The 21,384-nt window shown below is 44.8% G+C and overlaps 1 protein-coding gene across 4 annotated transcripts in view; it reads right to left on the bottom strand.

Annotated features, from left to right (window-relative positions):
- xpnpep2 (X-prolyl aminopeptidase (aminopeptidase P) 2, membrane-bound) overlaps positions 1-21,384 on the bottom strand; it is a 118,343-nt gene that overhangs the window by 70,656 nt on the left and 26,303 nt on the right. For all 4 annotated transcript variants that reach the window (XM_038776065.1, XM_038776067.1, XM_038776066.1 and 1 more), the window contains 3 exons: positions 14,834-14,919; positions 10,196-10,306; positions 3,974-4,037 (listed from right to left, as the gene is read on the bottom strand). In XM_038776065.1, coding sequence (XP_038631993.1) covers positions 3,974-4,037; positions 10,196-10,306; positions 14,834-14,919 — 261 coding nt within the window. The remainder of the gene's footprint in view (positions 1-3,973; positions 4,038-10,195; positions 10,307-14,833; positions 14,920-21,384) is intronic.

Raw genomic sequence — 21,384 nt, 5'->3', positions numbered from 1 at the left:
AAAAGGGGAGAACAGCCTATTGTCCTCGAGGATTGTGGTGGAATTTACATCTAATGGTTATGATTGTTTTAAATTCCTCCCTCGCTTTTGCCTCTTGGTTTTCTACTCTTCTGGAAAGCTTTTGTGATGTTCACTATGATGGCACAGACATTTGTTCTAAGCCTATGCCATTCCCTTCTTTTCCATTATTAGTGTCCCAGCGTCACCTTCCAAGTGACCAATATTCACTTTAGCTACTCTTCATTTTATACTTGTAGAAGCGTTTACTGTCTGTTGTTAGATTTTTTGCAAGTTTTCTCTCACTAAACAATTTTATTCTCTTTTTGCATCAGTCCTCCTTTGCTACTTTCTCAAACTTTCCCAATCTTCTAGCCTGACATTAATCTTCGGAGCGTTGTACACCTTTTCTTTCAATTTGATACCACACTTATTTAGTCACATAATACCGCATTCCTCTGAGTCTTTCTTCCTCAATGGAATGCATCTTTATTGAGAGTTATGAAATATCTCCGTAAATTTCTACTGCTGCTTCTCTACTGCCTTACTTTTAAATATATTTTCCCAGTTCACTTTTGCCAACTCTATTTGTATCCTTGAAATTGTCTTTATTTAATTTAAGATACTAGTTGTGGACCCATTTTACCCACTCTTTCAAACTGAATGTGAAATTCAGGGTATGGTCATTCTTGCCTAGATGATTCTTTACTAATTACTTCTGTCTCATTATGCTTTATCAGGTCCAAAATAGTCTAAGTACCTCATATGCTCCCTAATGCAGTGTTAAAAAATAAATTGTCCTGAGTATACTCAATGAACTGAACTCATCCTGCAAGCTACCTTTGATAACTTAATTCATCCAATTGATCTTAATATTAAATTCTTATGATTATTGCAGTACCTTTTTGTAAGCCACCATTATTTCAGGATGTATATTCTGTGCTACTGTGTAATTATTGTTCGGGGGCCTATACACTCCTCCCACCAGTGACTTTCCTTTCCGACTTCTTATCTCCACCTAAACTGATTCTATATATTGATCTTCTGAACCAAGATCATTTCTCATGGTTGTACTGACCTCATCCATTATTAACAGAGCTATTCCATCCCCTTTATCTTTTCTCCTGTCCTTCTGAAATGTCAAGTACTGTTGAATATTCAGGTGCCCGTCTTGGTCACATTATACATTTATTTATATTTGTGCTATTTATTCACCCATCTTGTTATGAATGATGCAAACATTCAGATATAGATCCATTAATTATTCTGTCTTTTTACTGTTTTTGACTACTCAGACCTAATTTGGTGGTGCACTTTTATGTTTGAAAGCTTCCTCTGAAGTGAGTTCTGCTCATCTGTACCGGCAACAGGTGAATACTGGGGCCTAAAGATTCCTTATGCAGCTCGAGCTGCTTAGTATCACTTTCCTCCTCTCTTTTTCTTCCAAAAAGGAAAATTCCCACTCGAAGACCCATTGATACCAGTTAGGATTTTTTACAAATGGTAATGTTACATAATTGAGAACCTATATACCAGACAAATAAATTAAAGTATAAAATGGTCCAACACTAATTCAAAAACATTTTCCTTTACATCGTTTTAATCATTAAATAAGCTTCCATCTATTCCCCAGTTCCTAGCAACCCTGGACACAGAGTTGCTAGGCAAGTAATTAAGACTGAGCATTCCTCAGGCAGGAATGACAGGAAATTGTGTTCAGGAAATCTCCAAGCACATTTCAGTGTCTAACTAAAGCTCCCTAATGTTTCCAATGGAAGGTTTTTGTGTCTGCTCCAGTAACCAAGAGAATGGTCACTCCTGTCCCTTTTTCCAGTGTGCTACACCCTACAAGCAGGGGAATAGGAAGTAGGCTTGTAATCACTCTCATTCCTTTTGCCCATGATACTTAATTGAAATATTGTCGGCTGCTGATGGCTAAGAAGAAACCAGTTTTCACCAGCTCTGATCCCGAGTGTGTTGTGTCCTTTGAACTCCAGGAACAACATTCAATATCATTACAACGTACTGGGTAATGAAAAGGCTACAGCTGAGGAAAGGATGTTGAAAGATTGATGAATGTGCTTCCAGTTTAACAGTAAACTATTATGCCCTAAACATTTAAATAATTGCAATGGCTGCAGGATATCAAAATGCGGTTCAGCATACCATCAAAGAGAGGAGCTGGTAGTCCTGGCTAAAGAGTAAAAAAACCCTCAAATAATAAACTTTATTATCATCCCAAGTAGGCTTAAATTAACACTGCAATGAAGTTACTTTGAAAATCCCCTAGTCGCCACACTACAGTGCCTGTTCGGGTACACTGAGGGAGAGTTCAGAATGTCCAATTCATCTAACAGCACGTCTTTCGGGGCTTGTGGGTGTGACATTATGTAGAGTTTCTATTATATAAAAGGTTAATGGACTATCATAATTAGATGAAGCTAGATGCAGAATTATTCCGGCATCTGGGAGACAGCTGGAGAGAGTGAAGAGGGGAGGCCTAGAGAGTGCAGAGTACAGTTATAGATAGACTGTAAAGACTAGTGCTAGTAGAGTGTAGATTGCGGATTACTAGATTATTGCTTGCTGTAGGAGTAAGTGGTGGAGCTTTAATTAGTAGTGTAATAAATGTTAGCTTTGATATTGAACTTAGCTTCTGTGGTCTTTGTGAACATTACGACAACCACCCTGATAATAAGAAGCATAAAGAACACCACCAGTGGGAGGAAACTGGAGCACCCGGAAGAAGCCCACGCAGACACGGGAAGAACGTGTAGACTCCGCACAGAAGGTGACCAAGTCGGGAATCAAATCTGGGACCCTGCCGCTGTGAAGCAACAGCGCTGTGCTACCGTGCGCAAGAGTCTTTACAAATACTTTTCACAACGGCCGCTCGGCCCATCTAAGGCCGAGAATCACCGGGGGGGGGGGGGGGGGCTGTGTAGAGCGGCCCGCGACAGGCACCATGCCAACCACGCTGGGGCCAATGATTCTCCGTTCTGCGTCGGGGTGGCATGGTGCGATCCGCGCCTGTCGCGGGGATTCTCTAGCCCGATCCCGGGCTGTGAGAATCCCACCAAAGATCCATTCTGTTTCAGCTTCCAAAACTCTTTATTGTATCTTTCCATTCTAGCTATGTCTGACATTGTTACTGTCTAAAATGGCTCTACTGGTTTCTGGAAGAAAATTGTGCTGTTTTTGTGCCTTTGTCAAATGAGTGGTGAGGTTTGAATGAAAGTTTACATGTTAGTTTAGGCACATCAGTAACCTATGAATTATAATTAGTCAAATGGTGTGTCCTTTTGAAAGGGCAAATCTTTAGGTCATGACTGATTATAATGGAATAATTTTCTATTATCTATTGTATTCTAAAGTCTTCCTATTGTTTACAATTTGATGCTGAAATTTTGATGAACTGCCATCAGTTTTATATGTTTCTATGTTTACCCGTTAGCACATAATCCTTAATCTTCAAGGCCCAGGGGGTGGGATTCTCAGTCTGCCAGCCGCATTTTCTGGCGAAACAGGCCCCTGCTGGCAGCGGGATTCTCCGTTCCTGCAGCCGGCCAATGGGATTTAACATTGTGGCCACACCGTCGGGAAACCTGGCCAGGCGTGGATGCGCTGCTGCGGGATCCTGCTGAGGGTTTTTACAGATGGGCAATGCAGACTTGTTTACAAAGTTGAATTTTGCATTGGACATGATTAAAGATGCCCAAATTGTAGTTCCGCCCATGCCATTTCAATGTTGAAATCACACAATAATCATAGTCATTTGTGATTACTGAATTCAAACAATTTTATATCCTAAACCATGATCATTAAACGGAGCCTCCTCCACTCATTCTACTTTGAATTAAGCGTAGATGGCATGCATTTTGATCAGCATGTCCACAAGGAAAAAGATTAAAGCGACCCTTCCCTGAATGTTTGAGCATGTAGAATAATTTCTTTCTTTCTTTCTTGTCTGTGTTACCTGCAGATCCAGTGAACCCCGTTATCCAAGCCCTTCTTGCATCCCTTGGGGCGATGTACTCAGTCTAGAAAAACAATCATTAAAATAATCTCAAACTTCAGTCACCAGGAATCTCCTGAAGGATACTTTCTAATCGGCTGCCACTACAGTGAACATCAACACACATGTGACTTTCCACCAAGGTTTCAGAGGCCAATCAGGAGGACAACCCAAGAAAACCTCTGGTGAATAGCTTCAGGAAAACAGCATTATACTAAAGAAAATACCATGTTTTGTAAGTTGGAGACCACATTAGTTTGTTTTATTATAGAAACCAATATACTAAAAAGTGGGACCTGAAAGTTAGTAATCTCAAGATTTCTACCAGTGCCACATGCTAGTTAGAGTAGGGATGTCAGATTAGATAAGAGAATACGTGGCTTGAGAGATGGTGCAATAGGGAGGGATTCAAATTCCTGGGGCATTGTAACAGGTTCAGGGGGAGGTGGGGCCAGTACAAACCAGACGGTCTGCACCTGGGCATGACTGAAACCAATGTCCAAGGAAGAGTGTTTGCTAGTGCTGTCGGGGAGGTTCAAACTAATGCGGCAGGGGGTTGGGAACCGATGCAGGAAGAGATAGGGAATTAAAGTGGGAACAGAAACAAAAGGCAGTAGGTGGAAAAGTGAAATGCAGAGAAACCAAAGTCAAAAATCTAAAGGGGCCACAGGACAGAGTACAGAGACTGTGGAGAATTCAGTGAATGGGTCCAGTAAGGCCAAGAGAAATAAAATACAGGGAGAGTGTACAAAACATGACCGGACAGATGGTTGGAGAAATCAGGGCAGAGAGCAAGGGAAGTCTAGATTAAACTGCATTTATTTCAATGCAAAAGGCCTGACAGGCAAGGCGGATGAACTCAGGACATGGATGGATACATGGGCCTGGGATATTACAGCTATTACTGGAACATGGTGAAGGGAGGGGCAGGACTGGCAGTTCAATGTTCCGCGGTACAGATGCTACAAGAAAGATAGAACAGGAGGTAAGAAAGGAGGGAGAGTTGCGTTTTTGATTAGGGAGAATATTGCGGCAGTACTGAGAGGGGCTATATCCAAGGGTTCACCCACTGAGTCTATATGTGTAGGATTGAAAAGCAAGAAGGCAGAGATCACTTTGATAGGACTGTAGGACAGGCCCCCAAATAGTTGGCTGGAAATTGAGGAGTAAATATGTAAGGAGATTGCAGATAGCTGCAAGAAAAATAGGGTGGTAATAGTTGGGGACTTCACGTTTCCCAACATGGACTAGGACAGCCACAGCATTAGGCGCTTGGAAAGAGAGGAAGAATAATAGGTTTGGCCTAATAGTTAAAATTTTAATTGGGGCAAGGCTAATTTTGATGGTATTAGATGGGAACTTTCAAAAGTTGATCGGGGAGTCTGTTGGCAGGCAAAGGGATGGATGGTAAGTGGGAGGCTTTCAAAAGTGTGTTATTCAGGATTCAGGATAATCACATTCCTTTTAGAGTGAAGGGCAAGGCTGGGAGAAGTAGGGAACCCTGTATGACTCGGGATATTGAGGCCCTGGTCAAAAAATAGAAGGAGGCATATGACATGTATAGGCAACTGGGATCAAGTGGATCCCTTGAAGAGTAGAAAGGTTGTCGGAGTATAGTTAAGAGAGAAATCAGGAGGGCAAAAAGGGAACATGAGATTGCTTTGGCAGATAAGGCAAAGGAGAATCCAAAGAGCTTCTATAAATACATAAAGGGCAAAAGAGTAAGGAGGGAGAGAGTAGCGCTCCTTTAGGATCTACAAGGTCATCTATGTGCGGATCCACAAGAGATGAGTGAGATCCTAAATGAATATTTCTCATCGGTATTTACTGTTGAGAAGGCATGGATGTTAGGGAACTTGGGGAAATAAATAGTGATGTTTTGAGGAGTGTAAATATTCCAGAGAAGGGGGTTCTGGAAGTCATAAAGCACATCAAGGTAGATAAATTCCCGGGACCTGATGAAATGTATCCCAGGACATTGCGGGAGGCTAAGGAGGAAATTGTGGCTCCCTTAGCTGAGATATCATCGACAGCCACAGGTGACGTGCCTGAAGATTGGAGGGTAGCAAATGTTGTGCCTTTGTTTAAGAAGGGCCACATGGAAAAGCATGGGAACTATAGACCGGTGAGCATAATATCTCTGGTGGGTAAGTTGTTAGAAGGTATTCTGAGAGACAGGACCTCCAGCCATTTAGAGAGTCAAGGACTGATTAGGGACAGTCATCATGGCTTTGTGAGTGCAAAACCATGTCTCACGAATTTCATTGAGTTTTGTGAAGGGGTAACCAAGAAGGTAGATGAGGGTAGTGCAGTCTACATGGACTTTAACAAGGGCTTTGACAAGGTACCTCATGGTAGCTTATTGTATAAGGTTCAATCTCATGGGATCCAGGGTGAGGTACCCAATTGGATACAAAATTGGCTTGGCGACCGAAGCCAAAGGGTGGTTGTAGAAAGTTGTTTTTTAAACTGGAGGCCTGTGACCAGCGGTGTGCCTCAGGCAACAGTGCTGGGTCCACTGATATTTGTTATTTATATTAATGATTTGGATGAGAATTTAGGAGGCATGGTTAGTAAGTTCACAGATGACACCAAGATTGGTGGCATAGCGAACAATGAAGAAGGTTATCTAGGATTGCAATGGAATCTTGATCAATTGGGCCAGTGCGCCGATTAATGGCAGATAGAGTTTAATTTAGATAAATGTGAGGTGATGTATTTTGGTAGATTGAATCGGGGCAGGTCCTACTCAGTTAATGGTAGGGTGTTGGGGAAAATTAGAGTACAAAAAAGTCAAGGAGTACAGGTTCATAGCTCCTTGAAAGTGGGGTCACAGGTGAACAGGGTGGTGAAGAAGACATTCCGCATGTTTGGTTTAATTGGTCAGAACACTGAATACAGGAGGTGGGACATCTTGCTGACGTTGTACAAGACATTAGTAAGGTCACACTTCGAATACCATGTACAGTTCTGGTCACCCTCTTATAGAAAGGATATTATTAAACTAAAAAGAGTGCAATAAAGATTTATTAAGCTGCTACCGGGACTTGATGGTTTGTGTTATATGAAGAGGCTGGATAGACTGGGACTTTTTTCCCTGGAGCTTAGGAGGCTTTTGGGTGATCTTATAGAGGTCTATAAAATAATGAGGGGCATAGATAAGTTAGATAGTCACCGGGTGGGATTCTCCGGTCTCCAAGGCCGAAATCGCGTTCGGCAATTGGCCGGAGAATCCTCGTTTGTGCAAAATCGGGGGCGGCGCCGCTTTTGCGATGCGCCGTCCCCTCCAATACGGCATACTTGCAGAGTACGCCGCACGCCAAATGGACGGCCTCAGGACGTCATCTGAGACCCTCCCCCGATACTCCGCCCCTGATGGGGCGAGTTCCCGATGGCGTTGGCCACTCTTTTTTTTGTTTTAAATTTAGAGTACCCAATTCGTTTTTTCCAATTAAGGAGAAATTTAGCGTGGCCAATCTACTTACCCTGCACATTATTGGGTTTTGGGAGCGAAAGCCATGCAAACACGGGGAGAATGTGTAAACTCCACATGGACTCTGACCCAGAGCCGGGATCGAACCTGGGACCTCGGCGCCGTGAGACAGGAGTGCTAACCACTGCACCACCGTGCTGCCCTGGCATGGATCACTCATGCTATTTATTTTCGTGAACTCGGCGTGGCGGCTCTGAACTGAGTCCAGCGTCGCCACAGTCGGAGCCGTTCTGTGGGCAGGGGGGGCTTTGGCTGGGGCTGGGGTCACTGGTGGGCGCTGGTCTGGGGGTGGCGGGCCTGGCCGAAAGAGGGCACTATTTGGCAGGCTGGGTCTGTGTGCGGCAGCCGCCATGTTGCAGGGCACGGTTGGGGGCTGTATTTGCAGCTGAGTGGCTGCTAGCCCCCCACCAGACAGAGGATTGGTGCAGCTTTTGCGCCATTTTTTCGGGCGTAAAACACCACTGTTCCAATGCTGCCATCAGCACTTAGTCTTCAAATCGGAGAATCCAGCCCAACATCTTTTTCCAACGGTAGGGAAGTCTACAACTAGTTTAAGGTGAGAGGGGAGAGGTACAAAAGGGCAAAAGGGTCCAGAGAGGCAATGTTTTCGCACAGGGGGTGGTTAGTGCCTAGAAAGAGCTGCCAGAGGCAGTAGCAGAAGCGGGCACAATTTTGTCTTTTAAAAAGCATTTAATCAGTTATATGGGAAAGCTGGGTATATGGGCCAAATGCGGGCAATTGGGACTAGCTTAGTGGTAAAAACTGAGTTGCATGGACAAGCTGGGCCGAAGGGCCTGTTTCGTGCCTCTATGACTCTATTTGGAATTATAGTTATTAAACCATAAAATATTAACAAGCAAGAGCAGAATAGGACTCTAGTGGATGATGCAGTATTAAGTTGTCGAAGTTAGTTGCTCTACCATTGCTGAAAATGTAACACGGCTCCTTGTAGTACAAAGCAGATCAGCAGTCCTTTCTCTTCAGTAGTGCGATGATTAGAAATGTGTCAGCATTAGAAACAATGCAACAGCTGACTGCTGTCTCTCAATATTGTATCAGACAGGGTGACACATTCTCTCTCAGCACCAGATGATCATCAGCTTGAACACACATTACAGCAGGTCACTAATAACTTGATTCAGCAGCAGCAGGCCTGCATCCGCTTGGCAGCGGCATAATGTCACTGACATCTATCCTCAACAATGCATCTGTAAAAAGTATCAACAGCACTCTGCTATCAGACAAGAACCATTGTTGGAAAAAAATAGACCAGTGGTGCTTTATTTACATGTGGGATAGCAGTTCATTCAGATTCTGAGTTATATTAACAGATGAACCAGCAGTACTGATGCATTATCTGGAAATACTCCACAATTTGATTTGAACAAAAGCTCAGGCACATTTAAGAAGGAGAATCTAATTTCCAATGATAGGGTTCACTCAGTTTGTTGTGGGACAAATGTCGATCAGGATACCGGGGATAACCTCGCTGCTCTTCAAAGTGGGGTCATGGGATCTTTTCATACACCTGAGAGAGCAGAAGAGGCCTCTGTTTAATGTCTCTTCTGCATATCAGTACCTCCAACAATGCAGAACTCTCTCAGGTTGATAGGGTTGTGAAGAAGGCCTATGGTGTGTTGGCCTTTATTGGTAGAGGGATTGAGTTCCGGAGCCATGAGGTCATGTTGCAGTTGTACAAAACTCTAGTACGGCCGCATTTAGAGTATTGCGTACAGTTCTGGTCGCCTCATTATAGGAAGGACGTGGAAGCTTTGGAACGGGTGCAGAGGAGATTTACCAGGATGTTGCCTGGTATGGAGGGAAAACCTTATGAGGAAAGGCTGATGGACTTGAGGTTGTTTTCGTTAGAGAGAAGAAGGTTAAGAGGTGACTTAATAGAGGCATACAAAATGATCAGAGGGTTAGATAGGGTGGACAGCGAGAGCCTTCTCCCGCGGATGGAGGTGGCTAGCACGAGGGGACATAGCCTTAAATTGAGGGGTAATAGATATAGGACAGAGGTCAGAGGTGGGTTTTTTACGCAAAGAGTGGTGAGGCCGTGGAATGCCCTACCTGCAACAGTAGTGAACTCGCCAACATTGAGGGCATTTAAAAATTTGTTGGATAAGCATATGGATGATAAGGGCATAGTGTAGGTTAGATGGCCTTTAGTTTTTTTTCCATGTCGGTGCAACATCGAGGGCCGAAGGGCCTGTACTGCGCTGTATCGTTCTATGTTCTCTCAGTGTTGCACTGGAGTATCTGCCTAAATAAGTCTCATGACTGGAATTTTGAACATCCAACCATGTGACTCCGAAGCAGGAATGTGTCCAACTGTACCATGGCTGACATTCCTTTGCACCATGATGGGCAAAATTCCGTGAGTATCAATAAACATTGTATTGCCATTTTTCTTATATTTTTATTATGTTAGGAATGAGGGATCCATATATTTCTAAGTAATGTCTAAAGTGAATTGCTGGTGAAAAGTGTTTGGATTTTTAACATGTTTATTTTGGTGGTTCATGCTCTTTTTAATTTGACTGGTAGGTATTGGTCCCTGCTCAGCAACTGAAGTCAGACACCAATGTGACATAGGAGATAGACTTATTGAGGGAATTGTAGTTCCAGAGGGAGGTAGTGCAGTCAGTCATATATAAATAAATAATTTAAAGAGTTTGCATACTCACCAAGTGGGGGTCGGTGGCAGGAATCACATAGACACTGATGTTTTGTGAAACCATCAGTGCTCGGAGCTCACTCAGACGTAATGAAGTGTCAGTTACGGTGGGAGGCAGATACTGAATATAAAATAACACATATAATAGTCCAGTGGCTTTCATTAATAAATATCAGCCATGAATAGAATTTGTACTGTCTCACCAAATTCAAATTATGGGATTTGAACAATGAAATAGATTTAACACTAAATATAAATTTTGAATTGACCGCTTTCTGCTTTTACCTTTTCTTGAATCTAAAACTGTTCTGTTAATATGACTGCCCTTCCAACTTAATTGTTTCTCAGCAGTCCCACAGTGCTCTACTGTGGTGTTGTCCAAAAGGATTTTGATGCTCACCAGAATTGGGGGGATCTGGTCACCCCATTCATCACAGGGATATAAACTACATGCAAAGGAAGGGGGGGGGGGGGGGGGGGGGGGGGGTGACCCGACGAGGCTGTTGAATCTCGCAAGAAGACTCTCGCGAGATTTGTGATGCTCAAGACGCCTCAGGAGATTTAATGAGACCTTGCGAGATGTCGCAATCTGGATCTCGTGCTCGCTGGGCTCATTTAAATATGTCTGTGGAGTATGCACCCAGTGCCAGGGATCCAATAGCCTCGCCAGGGTGCCGTTTAGCACAGGTCCACACAAACGAGGCCAAACAAAATGTCAAATAGCACGGTGTTTCTCGATGCTGCAGGCACGGAGGAACATCCTGTTAAACATCCAAAATGGGACTCCCTTTTTATCTCCTTAAATCACGTGTAAGCAGACCTAAATTGGTATCAAGGGACAGAACTAAAAGTGAGTAATAGTAGGTTGCACTGTCACTCTATAGCAGCTCTATTGAAGAAAACATTTAGTCATGGCAACTAATCATTACACAACATCCAGACAAATATTTCAGCATATTTCACTTCCTTCAATGGGATCCTCAATGCCACATTCTTTGTGCCTGGAGCACGGCTACAGGTTTCTTTTAAATGGTTAAGGATTGTTTTCCTTGCAATATTTTCTACTCGTTTTTTTAGGATGTCTAAGGATTGTGTCATACAGATCTGGAACTGCATCCTAATTTGAAAGGACTGTTACAGAATCTAGTGTCTATCTGATTAAAATCTCTCCTAATGAAGAGCATCAATTTGCCATAAGGCTTTCCCTTCCCTTTTGAAAAGGAAGATGCATGTTTGTCTCTTAGCCTTTATAAGTGTGTAGTTAATCTGAATATAAGCAACAAACATTAATGGGTTTAAATAGAGGACTATTTATTCATGCATTTACTCTGAGATTCTAAATGCTACATCATCATCATTCATGCACCCAAATACTCAAAAAATACAGTTCAAGAGACTAGTGCATTTTTAAAAGTTGTAAAAAAAAGATATTTCATAATTCATGTGTTTGACTCATTGTGGAAAAACAATAGTTCCAGGCGTGGTAAAGAATCATTTCACTCTGAAAGAGTATATAGGCAGTTCTAATAGCTGGAATTGTCGATTAGGGTTGTTGCAGGATGCCCTTCCCGTACCAGCCATCCCGAACAGGGGCCGGAATGTGGTGACTAGGGGCTTTTCACAGTAACTTCATTTGAAGACTACTTGTGACAATAAGTGATTATTATTATTATGTTCAGCAGGTTGTAAAGTTAGTCATTTGTGGATTTTCTTACTCGATGGTCAGCTTTCTTTACAGGTGGCCTTGGATTAGAAATCAGGCTGGGAGGCTTTTAAGATACAGCAGCTTCCAAGTTCAAAAAGGTTTTGATGTTCTACCTTCATCCGGAGCTGATATTCTGCAGTGGCGGTGTTTGCAGACTACCGGTTTCTCTTTAGTTCTCACAATAATAAAAGATTTTGGTGTCAGGAGCCAGCTTTGGTCATATGATCAACTCCAATTGCCCTACAAGATTGATTTAAAGCTAAAAAACATTGCTCGACAATGGAGATAGACAAGAGCCATTTAGACATACTTGTGGTTAATTGTTTTCCTGCAGTTCTCTTTCTGTTAAATTGCAAACTTGGGGACATGCAGTCTGGAAGTCATTTTTAATTTGCAGTAAACCACAAACAGGTAGGTGTGAATTCCACAGAGGGGTTCCGTCTGTGTCTGTCAATTAACAGGGAAGGCCCTAACTCTCCAGGAGCTTGAGGTTGTCTGTGCTGAATTTGTAACAGTCACCTGACCATTGGCAGCCTTCTTAGCAAACTTGCTGGTGTCCATTTTAAAGAATAAAAGACAGTTCTGGAAGCTTCCATAGGAATAGAATCCATCTTTGAAGTTATGAAAAGGATATACCGTCACTGTGTAAGGTTTAAGGTTTTGAGGTATTAAAGCCTTTCGAAAAGTCCTGTGCTCTACGTGCATAGTGAAGATGGTTATTGTTTTATGTATTACTTTTAATTATGGAACTTAAGTTTATTTCTTCCACTGATCCATTCAACCCTTTGGGCAGGATTTACTGCCGCTGCGTGTTTTGCGACGGGCGGGGGTGGCCCGCTGGTCCCGCTGCTCGCAACGCAGTTTCCCATTGAATGCATCCCTCGTCACCGTGATACCCGCGGTGCGGGTGCATCTTTGGTAGGACCGGAAGTCCCCGCTGGTTTGGACAGCTGAAAGGTTCCAGCCTTTGGGGGATGAATCTTTTCCTCGTGTGAACCACCATTGAGATTGGCGACGTGGGTGCAAAATATCATGAGACTCGGGGGGCGGGATTCTCCCCTACCCGGCGTGACGGAGGGTCCCGGCGTAGGGGAGTGGCGCCAACCACTCAGGGGTCAGGCCTCCCCAAAGGTGGGGAATTCTCCCCACCTTTGGGGGCCAGCCCCGCGCCGGAGCGGTTGGCACCAGAAGACCGGCGCAAAGCAGGGCTGGCCGAAAGGCTTTCGCCGGTCGGCGCATGCGCCGGCAGTGACGTCAGCGGCAGCTGGCCGCTGACGTCACTGCCGGCACATGCGTGATGTGGGGTTCTCTTCCGCTTCCGCCATGGCAGAGGCCGTGGTGGTCGCGGAGGAGAAATAGTGCACCCAGGGGACTGGCCCGGAGTCTGAGCGGGGGCCCCCGATCGCGGGCCTGGCCACTGTGGGGGCACCCCCCGGGGTTCGATCGCCCCCCCCCCCCCCCCCCCGGGGCCCGCTCGCGCCGCTGATCCCGCCGTTCCAGAGGTGGTTTAAACCTCGGCGGCGGGAGAGGCCTCCCAGCAGTGGGACTTCGGCCCATCCAGGCCGGTGAATCACCGCAGGGGCCTCTCCGATCGGAATGGCGAGATTCCGCCGCCGCCACTTCCCGGGTGGCGGAGAATCTCTGCCACGGTGGGGGCGGGATTTTCGGCGGCCCCAGGCGCAGGGTCGGAGAATTTCGCCCGGGAATCGTGATTCTCATCAGTGAGACCACGTTCCCCGATTTTCCATGCCCCTCACCGATGATGTAGTGAGTTTCCCACCTACAAAAGGTGAGAACCCCATTGTAATACAGTTGAATGTATTTTGACGTTATTACTGAGCGAGCCCCTGCCACATGGTTTCCCCCTTGCTTAAATTTCATACCCCGCTGACATGACATCACGTTGGCAAGATTTGCAACAGGTTTGTGAGGATGGGAACAGTCGAGGGGATCCCACCACAGATGCCAAGGTGATTGTAGCCTCAAGGGGGAAAGGGACATGCCTGGGACCTGGGACAGGTGGCCAGTGCCAGTGCCAGGGGTGGGTCATCATCAGTCAGAGCCTGACACTGAAACTACAAACTACAAACTTTGTGTGATGGTTACAGTTAGAACACCATTTGCCCATTGCTTTGCTCTTTCCTCATTGCTATTAATATGGGTGCTAATATTTGTGAATAACTGATATCACAAGGACCAGAGTCTGCAACCTTCTCTTCATGTGGAGATCAATGCGCAAATATTACACTAAAACATTATCATTTTACATTAGGAATTTTTAAGATTGTCACTGTTTAAATTTATGGCTTACTACATTTAATTATTCTCCCGATCTCTCAACTCCTCCCTGCCACTTCCCCCTTACAAGTCTTTAGTCAGGATAGTAAAGCAGGACATTAACTTGGATACCACTAATGTTGCTTGTTGGGCAAGTTGATAAGAATTATAGTGAAGTGATATAAAATGGAGGGTCCTTCTCTCTAATAAATTCCCTCATTAAGATCAGTAAAGCTCAAATTCCAGGGATATTCAAAAGGATTAATTGACAACAGAAATGTTATTGAAAACTCCTCTGTAATTCTACCTGAAAGACTTTTTTAATAGCATTGTATAATATTTATTTCAGGAGTTTTTAATTCCCTGGGTTTCAACACCAAGGTAATTTAAATAAAACTCGAGAATACTCTTCCAACCTCATATCACCACTAAAAAACCCTGACTGCTCCCCCGGCCAATATTTCTTAGACCATAAGACCATAAGACGTAGGAGCAGAATTATGCCACTTGGCCCATAGAGTCTGCTCCACCATTCAATCTTGCAGTTTTAGATCACCTCAGTTTCTAAATATAATTTCCTAACTATCGCTAACATCTCAAATCTCATTCTGAACCAGCTCTTAAGGTAGTTCTTTTCCCCACGTATTAATTATCTTAGCTACTTACGGGAGGAATCGTTTCACAATTTCTTATGAGTCCCGCATCACTTTTATCCGACTGGAAAGGTTGACAGCTTACCAGCTGCAGTAAACCTGAAATAACAAGAGTCACTGTTGAACTATGAATAACAAGTCACTTTTCCCTGGAATCAAGAGACAGACTGGTTTAAAATATTCCAGGGTGAAGGTTGAAGGCTGTTTTTGTGACTGGAAATCTGTGTCCAGTGGTGTTCGCAGGAATCGCTGAGGGGTCCCTTGTTGTTTGTTGTACACATTAATGATTTGGATATGAATGTAGGAGGTCTGATAAGTACGTTCACAGATGACACAAAAATCGATGGCGTGGTAAATAGAGAGGAGCAAGGCCTTAGATTACAGGACGATATAGATGGGGCGCGATGCTCCGCTCCCCACGCCGGGTGGGAGAATCGCGGGAGGGCCCCCTGACTAATTTCACGACCCCCTGGCGCCCCCCGCAATTCTCCCACCCCCGCTCGGAAGAATCGCCGGTCGCCGTGAAAAACGGCGACCGGCGATTCTCCGACCCGGATGGGCCAAGCGGCCTGACGTTCGCGACCGTTTCACGATGGCGGCAACCACACCTGGTCGCTGCCGTCGTGAAATCGCCGTGAGATGCCCTTTTGGGGCTTGTGGGGGGCCTGGTGGGGACTGAGCACCACGACTGTGCTCGGGAGGGGACAGGCCCGTGATCGGTGCCCACCAATGGGACGCACTATTTCCCCTCCACCGCCCCGCAAGATCAAGCCACCACATCTTGCGGGGCGACTGAGGGGAAGACGGCCACCGTGCATGCGCGGGTTTGAGCTGTCAGCTTTCGTGACGTCAGCCGCGCATGCGCGGGTTGGAGCCGGCCAACCTGCGCATGCGCGGCTGACGTCACATAGGCACCGCCGTCGCGTCACTCTCGGCGCGCGCCCGGCAGCCGAGAGTTACGGAGCGCCGCTCCTAGCCCCGCCGGGAGGGAAGAATAGGGGGCGAGGAGCGGCCTCCGAGGCCGTCGTGAAACTCGGCCGAGTTCACGACAGCCCTCCCGATGTTTCCCGGGAGCGGAGAATTCCGCCCATGGGCTGTTTAGATGCCAAATGGAATTTAACCATGAAAAGCGTGAGGTAATGCATTCTGGGAGGACTAATAAGGAAAGGGAATATAAAATGCATGATCAGACCCTAGGTAGTACAGAGGATCAAAGGAACCTTGGTATGTAAGTTGACAGATCTCTGAAGACAGCATGACAAGTAGATAAGGTTGTTAAGAAGGCCTTTGGGATTCTTGCCTTTATTAACCGAGTTATTGTATATAAGAGCAACGAGGTTGTGTTGGAGCTGTATAAAACATTGGTTAGGCCCCTGTGTACAGTTCTGGGGCAAAATTCTCCGACCCCCAGCAGGGTCGGAGAATCGCCTGGGGGCGCCTAAAATCCCGCGCCCGCCGTGGCAGAGATTCTCCGCCACCCGGGAAGTGGCGGGGGCAGGAATCTTGCCACTCCGATCGGAGAGGCCCCTGTGGCGATTCTCCGGCCCGGATGTGCCAAAGTCCCGCCGCTGGGAGGCCTCTCCCGCCGCCGAGGTTTAAACCACCTCTGGAACAGCGGGCTCAGCGGCGCGAGCAGGCCCCCGGGGTCCTGGGGGGGCGATTGAACCACGGGGGGTGCCCCCACGGTGGCCTGGCCCGCGATCGGGGCCCCCCCCTCAGAGTCCGGGCCAGTGCCCTGGCTGCACTAGTTTCTTCCGCGTCCGCCACGGCGGAAGCGGAAGAAAACCACACATCGCGCATGCGCCGGCAGTGACGTCAGCGGCCAGCTGCCGCTGACGTCACTGCCGGCGCATGCGCGGACCGGCGAAAGCCTTTTGGCCAGCCCCGCTGCCGGGGGCGCCGGTGTTTTGCGCCGGTTTTCTGGTGGCAACCGCTCCGGCGCGGGGCTGGCCCCCAAAGGTGGGGAGAATTCCCCACCTTTGGGGAGGCGCGACCCCTGAGTGGTTGGTGCCACTCCCCTACTCCGGGACCCTCCGTCACGCCGGGTAGGGGAGAATGCCGCCTCTGGTCACCACACTATCGAAAGGAGTGGGCACAAAGGAGATTCACCAGGATGTCGTCTGGGCTGGATCGTTTCAGCTATCAAGAGAGATTGGATAGATGGGGTTGTTTTCCCATAGATAAGGTGGATAGGAAGGTACCTTCTCCCTTAGTGGAGGGGTCAATAATCAGGGGGCATGGATTTAAGATAATGGGCAGGAGGTTTAGAGGAAATGTGAGGAAAACATTTCAGCCAGAGGGTGGTTCATATCTGGAATTCACTGCCTGAATGGATGGCAGAGGCGGGTTTTTAAGAAGTATTTACATAGCATTTGAAATGTCATAAAGTGTTGGAAAATAGGATTAGAATAGTTAGGTGGTTGATGGTTGGAGTGGGCCTGATGGGCTGAAGGGCCTCTTTTCATGCTGTAAGACTCTATGAATGTTGGGACATCACTTCTTAAGTCAGTAGGTGACTGAATGTGTAAATGACCAGACAATGATAAAGCTCCAACAAAGTTAACTGTAAAACATTTATTTACATATTCAGTGTATTCATTGACTGATTTTTGACTATATACAAGCTCGCAGTACAGAGATGAATCTGAAATAAATAGCTGGCTTGTAATGCAGAACAATGTCAGCAGCGCATGTTCAATTCCCGTACCGGCCACCCCGAACAGACGCTGGAATGTCGCGACTAGGGGCTTTTCACAGTAACTTCATTGAAGCCTACTTGTCTTAATAAGTTATTATTATTATTATTATTATAAATAATTTATATTGAGTCACAGCATGCCTCTTAAGTACAATATTTTGGTGAACAACGAAAAAATATAAATACAGGTACTGGTAACATGGTTTTAAAAAAAGCTCTAACAATTTCTATTTTGTTCAGACGTCAACCTAAGCTATTTATAATGCAAGTGTTTAAAAGGTCAGCATCTGTACTGACCAACAGTTTCATGTGGCAGGGCAGAGCGCAGTGTTGGCATCTCAGAATGGACCGCTAAAGAACGGTTTAGGATAATAGATTTCTATTTTAAATCTCAGAAAAGTCTTCAGATAGCAGTCAAAACCTGAAAATGTTTCTTGGAGTCAGTGCAACAGGGGCAAGAAAGATCATGAGGACAGGATAAAGTCAGAGCACAGGTTGGGAAAACATTCCTCTCCTATGGTGGGCTAGGAGGATGTATAAGAACTGGGACACTGTGTGAAGATACATTTTAAGAAGAATTTATTATCTGAAAGCAGAAATTTAAATATGTAAAAATGTACATATGCAAAAAAAAGTAAAGGATTCATGGCTTCTTACTTTGAACAGTATGGTGGAGACACCTGAACAGTATGGTGGAGGACAAAAACTGCTTTGTGATACCGCCCAATGCCAGAGCTTACTGCTATACTTGGACCTTGAGCTGACCTTTAATGTAATGTAGCACGGACTGTTTTGGATTTATTTTTATTTATTTATTTTTAAAATAAAGTTAGAGTGCCCAATTCATTTTTCCAATTAAGGGGAAAATTAGCGTGGCCAATCCACCTACCCTGCACATCTTTGGTTTGTGACTGCGAAACCCACACAAACATGGGGAGAATGTGCAATCTCCACACGGAAAGTGACCCAAAGCCGGGATCAAACCTGGGACCTTGGCGGCGTGAGAAAGCAGTGCTAACCACTGCGCCACCCTGCTGCCCTTGTTTTTGATTTATTGACTGTCACAATGATTGGAATTGTTAGTTACAAGCATGGCAAGTTTTGCTGTACAATATTACAAACCAAAATGACAGTTGGGTGTGAACTCATTTAAAAGTGGAAATCCCATGAACCATATAGTCAATCTTCCATAGAAACACACATCTAATCAAGACTAAATACCGAATTAAAGGTATTTGAAGCAAGATTAGAGAATAGGGGGAAATTAAATGAGGGCAGAGGGGGAACTGCAACACTGGAGGCAAGAATATGAGTGAAGGAAAAGGTAGATTCTGGTTACAAGCCACATGAAGGGGACTGCAGACAAGGAAGAAAATAACGAGAAGCCAGCGAGCATTTAAAGGTTAAATGATGCAGGGAAGATTCAAAAGGTTCAGAAAGATCATTGAAGCGGGGTGAAGACTTTAGGGACCTGCACTATTGGAACCAGTGACATCACTGTGGGAGCCTAGTTAGATAGCTGAGGGAATGGGAGAGTGGAGGAGAGGAAAGGGGAGCAAGAAGATGGAGAAAGATGTGAGAGAGGTCGGGTTTGATGGAGGAAGAGATGATGCAGGAAGAGGAAAAGGCAAGGGAAAGATTGTGAGTTATTGCTCTTGCCTATGGGAGTGCCCATTGATGTAATCAACTATATTTGTAGGAAATAAAGGTAAGGGCTGAGGTATGGGAAAAGGAAACAAGCTATTGAACGGGGAAAGATCCCATTTCAACATTATTGTGAAGAGTAACTCACTTTTGGGAAAAGCGACAGACACAGGCCAAAGTCAAGCACAGAAGCAATGTCAAATAAAAAAGCTGAACAACCAGATTTTAGACCCTTAGCCTTTTCTTATCTTAATCTTTGCAAAGTTATTAAATATCTGGAAACTCTGCTGCATCATAAAAGATAACAATTAGAAGATTTATAACAGTGGTAAAAGTAGTTTATTGTTGTCTTAAATTGATTCATGGATATCTTGTCCAACACTGTAGGAGGGTGGATTTATGGAACATGCCAGAGTGGGAAATCTGCTGTGTGGGTGAGTTAATTAGGGGGGAGTTGAAACTTTGATTGTTCCAATGGCAGAGTGAGATCAGAGATTAAGTCAGTGGCGTACTTGTGACATCAAACAGGCCACTGTGAAAAATAATGAGAACTGGCAAGTAATGTTAAAAAGACAAGCCTTAAGGCTTTGTGTCTTAATGTGTGAAATATTTGCAATAAAGTGGATGAATTAATTGCCCAAATAGATGTAAACGGGTAGAGACATAGCTGCAGCGTGATCAGGGATGGGAACTGAACATCAGTATTTAGTATTTAGCAAGGACAGACAAAAAGGAAAAGGTGGAGGGTGGCATTTTAAAGAGGAAATTAATACAATAGTGAGGAAGGATATTAGCTTCGATAATGTGGAATCTGTATGGGTAGAGCAGAGAAAAGCCAGTTCTGTAGTGGTGATGTTGGAGTTGGCATTAAACAGGAAATTAGAGATAATTAGCGATAAAGGAACATCTGTAATTATGGGTGACTTTAATCTGCATTTAGATTGGGCAAATCCAATTAGTAACAAAACCGTAGAGGAGGAATTCCTGGATGTCTACGGGATGGTTTTCTGAACCAATACTTCAAGGAACCAAGTAGAGAACAGGCCATCCGAGGTTGGGTATCAAATTGGCAATCCAGTTGTCCGAGGCCCCTTTGGGATCAGTGACCATTATATGACAGAATTCTTAATTAAGATGGAGAGTGACGTAATTGATTTTGAGACTAGGATTCTGAATCTAAATAAAGGAAACTACGATGGTGTGAGATGCGAGTTGGCGATGATGGATTGAGGAACGTTACTTAAAGGACTAATGGTGGAAAGGCAATGGCAAGCATTCATAGAGCACATGGGTGAACTTCAACAATGCCTCATTCCTGTCTAGTGCAAAAGTAAGAGTGAAAGGTGGCCAAAACATGCCTTACTAGGGAAATTAGAAATACTGTTAGTTCCAAGAAAGAAGCATACAAATTGGCCAGAAAAAAACAACAGACCCGAGGATTGGGAGCAATTTAGACTTCAGCAAAGGAGGGCAAAAGGATTGATTAAGAAGGGGCAAATAGAGCACGAGAGTAAGCTTGCGGGGATCATAAAAACTGACTGTAAGGGTTTTTATAATTATGTGACGAGAAAACGATTGGTGAAGACAAATATTGGTTACTTACAGGCAGACTCGGGGTCAGTGAAAATGAGGAACAAAGAACTGGCTGGCTTACAAACTAAACACATACTTTAGTTCTGTCTTACAAAAGAGGATACAAATAACATAACAGGAATGTTGGGCAACACAGGGTTTAGTGAGAGAGAGGAACTGAAGGAAATCAGTATTTGTCAAGAAATGGTGTTGGGGAAATTGGTGGTTTTGAGGGCCGATAAATCCCCAGGGCCTGATAATCTACATCCCCAGAGTACTTAAGGAAGTGGCTGTTGGAATAGTGGATGCATTGATGGTCATCTTCCAAGGTTCTATAAACTTGGAACGGTTCCTGCAGATTGGTCGGTAGCTAATGTAATACCTCCATTATAAAAGATTTGATAGCAGAATACTTAGAAAACAGTGGCAGGATTGGACAAAGTCAGCAAGGATTTATGAAAGGGAAATCATGCTTGACAAATCTACTGTAATTCCTCGAGGATATAACTAGTAGAGTTGATGAGGGAGAGCCAATGGATGTAGTTTATTTGGACATCATCTCACATGTAAAATTAAAATGCATGGGTTTGGGGTTAGAAGACTAGTTGGCAGATAGGAAACATAAAGTAGGAATAAATGGGTCTTTTACC

Source organism: Scyliorhinus canicula, chromosome 17, assembly GCF_902713615.1.
Source record: "Scyliorhinus canicula chromosome 17, sScyCan1.1, whole genome shotgun sequence".
In the NCBI taxonomy this organism is placed as follows: domain Eukaryota; kingdom Metazoa; phylum Chordata; class Chondrichthyes; order Carcharhiniformes; family Scyliorhinidae; genus Scyliorhinus; species Scyliorhinus canicula.
Note: the sequence above shows the minus strand (reverse complement) of the source record. Positions and strands in the feature narration are given on the sequence as shown.